General features: G+C 19.5%; 1 protein-coding gene across 1 annotated transcript in view; it reads right to left on the bottom strand.

The window, feature by feature from the left end:
* The window catches only part of LOC102672149, a 4,655-nt gene that overhangs the window by 2,189 nt on the left and 1,029 nt on the right, over nt 1-1,437 (bottom strand). Inside the window, exons 2-4 of the mRNA XM_031509567.1 lie at nt 748-1,125; nt 286-668; nt 109-218 (exon numbers count right to left, since the gene is read on the bottom strand). Coding sequence (XP_031365427.1) covers nt 109-218; nt 286-668; nt 748-1,125 — 871 coding nt within the window. The remainder of the gene's footprint in view (nt 1-108; nt 219-285; nt 669-747; nt 1,126-1,437) is intronic.

Raw genomic sequence — 1,437 nt, 5'->3', positions numbered from 1 at the left:
TATATATATATATATATATCTCTAATTAATTAATAATGTGTATATATATATACACATAATTATACAAATAAAAATATTATTAAATAAAAATATCTTACATATTTACCTGGTAAATAGATAGTTTCAGATTTTTGATTAATTTTTTCTGAGAATCTTTTATTAATACATGGATATTCTTTCATATGAACATTATCAGTACCAACAATCATAAATACAATCTAATAAAAAACAATAATTAAAATTTATAAATTTTATATATTATCTACATTTTATATTTATACTTACATTTTCATCTGTTGCATTTTCAAGAGAATTATTAAAAAGTGATGTTTCTTTCTTGTTAGGAATTTCATCTTTTAAACGTTCAAAATAACTATGATCTCCAAAAACTTTAAAATCTATTTTTTCTGTATCTTTTTGTTCAGGATTATTTATTCTTTTAGAATTTTCCATTTTTTCAACATTTTTATTTTTATCTAATTCTTTAAAAGTAGAATCATTTAATAGAATATTTCTTAAATAATTAGTTGATTTTTCTGTAATAATATTCTTATTCTCCTTATTTAATGTTTCTTGTGGTTTTCGTGATTGTTGTAATCTGCTTTTCTTGTTTTGGGGATTTGTTTTGTAATTTTTATAACTTACTGATCTTGCAGTAAAATTTTTATCTATAAAGTATATAAGTTTTATTAATTTATAATATTTCTTAACTTGTAAAAACACATAAATATTATATTGTTAACTTACAAGCTTCTTTATTAGTTTTTAAATATTCTAAATGTTCTGCTAAATGTGCTTTAATAGACATTCTTGCTCTACCTTCACTTGCAAAACTAGTATATTTTTGTCCACATCCAACGACAAGAGCACATGTATATGAATATTGTCTTTTCAATTCATCACTTGTGAAAATAGAAAATTGTTTAACTAATTGTGATGCAGGCATAGATAAAAGCTGTGGCACATTAAAAGATAATTCATGATTTTTTCTTTTTATGTAATCTGGTTTTGACTTGCATTGAGATGATACTAATGATTTACTACGTTTTTTTTCTGAATGTAATGTTTGAGATGCAACTTCTGCAAGCATATCTAATAATGCAGCTGGGCTATCATTTCCCATACCTAAAATGATCATTATTGTGTATCATCATTAAAAATAAAATAATTATATTTTATATGATATTTTTAAAAAATTTCATTCAATTTTTATAAAAAATTAATTTATGAATTATATTTTTCATAATTAAAATTTATACATATAACATAAATAATATGGATATAAAATTAGTTTATAGATTAAAAATTTTGATATATATATATAGATTAAAAAATAAATAAGTTATTAAATTTAGATTATTTATTAACAATAAATAATTTTACAAATTTTAAAGCATAAATAAATATGAAAACTTATATATTATAATAATAAATTTT

The sequence above is a fragment of the Apis dorsata genome, unplaced genomic scaffold, assembly GCF_000469605.1.
Source record: "Apis dorsata unplaced genomic scaffold, Apis dorsata 1.3 scaffold_163, whole genome shotgun sequence".
NCBI classification, from domain to species: Eukaryota; Metazoa; Arthropoda; class Insecta; order Hymenoptera; family Apidae; genus Apis; species Apis dorsata.
The sequence above is the reverse complement of the archived record's forward strand: the minus strand, read 5'-3'. Positions and strand labels throughout refer to the sequence as shown.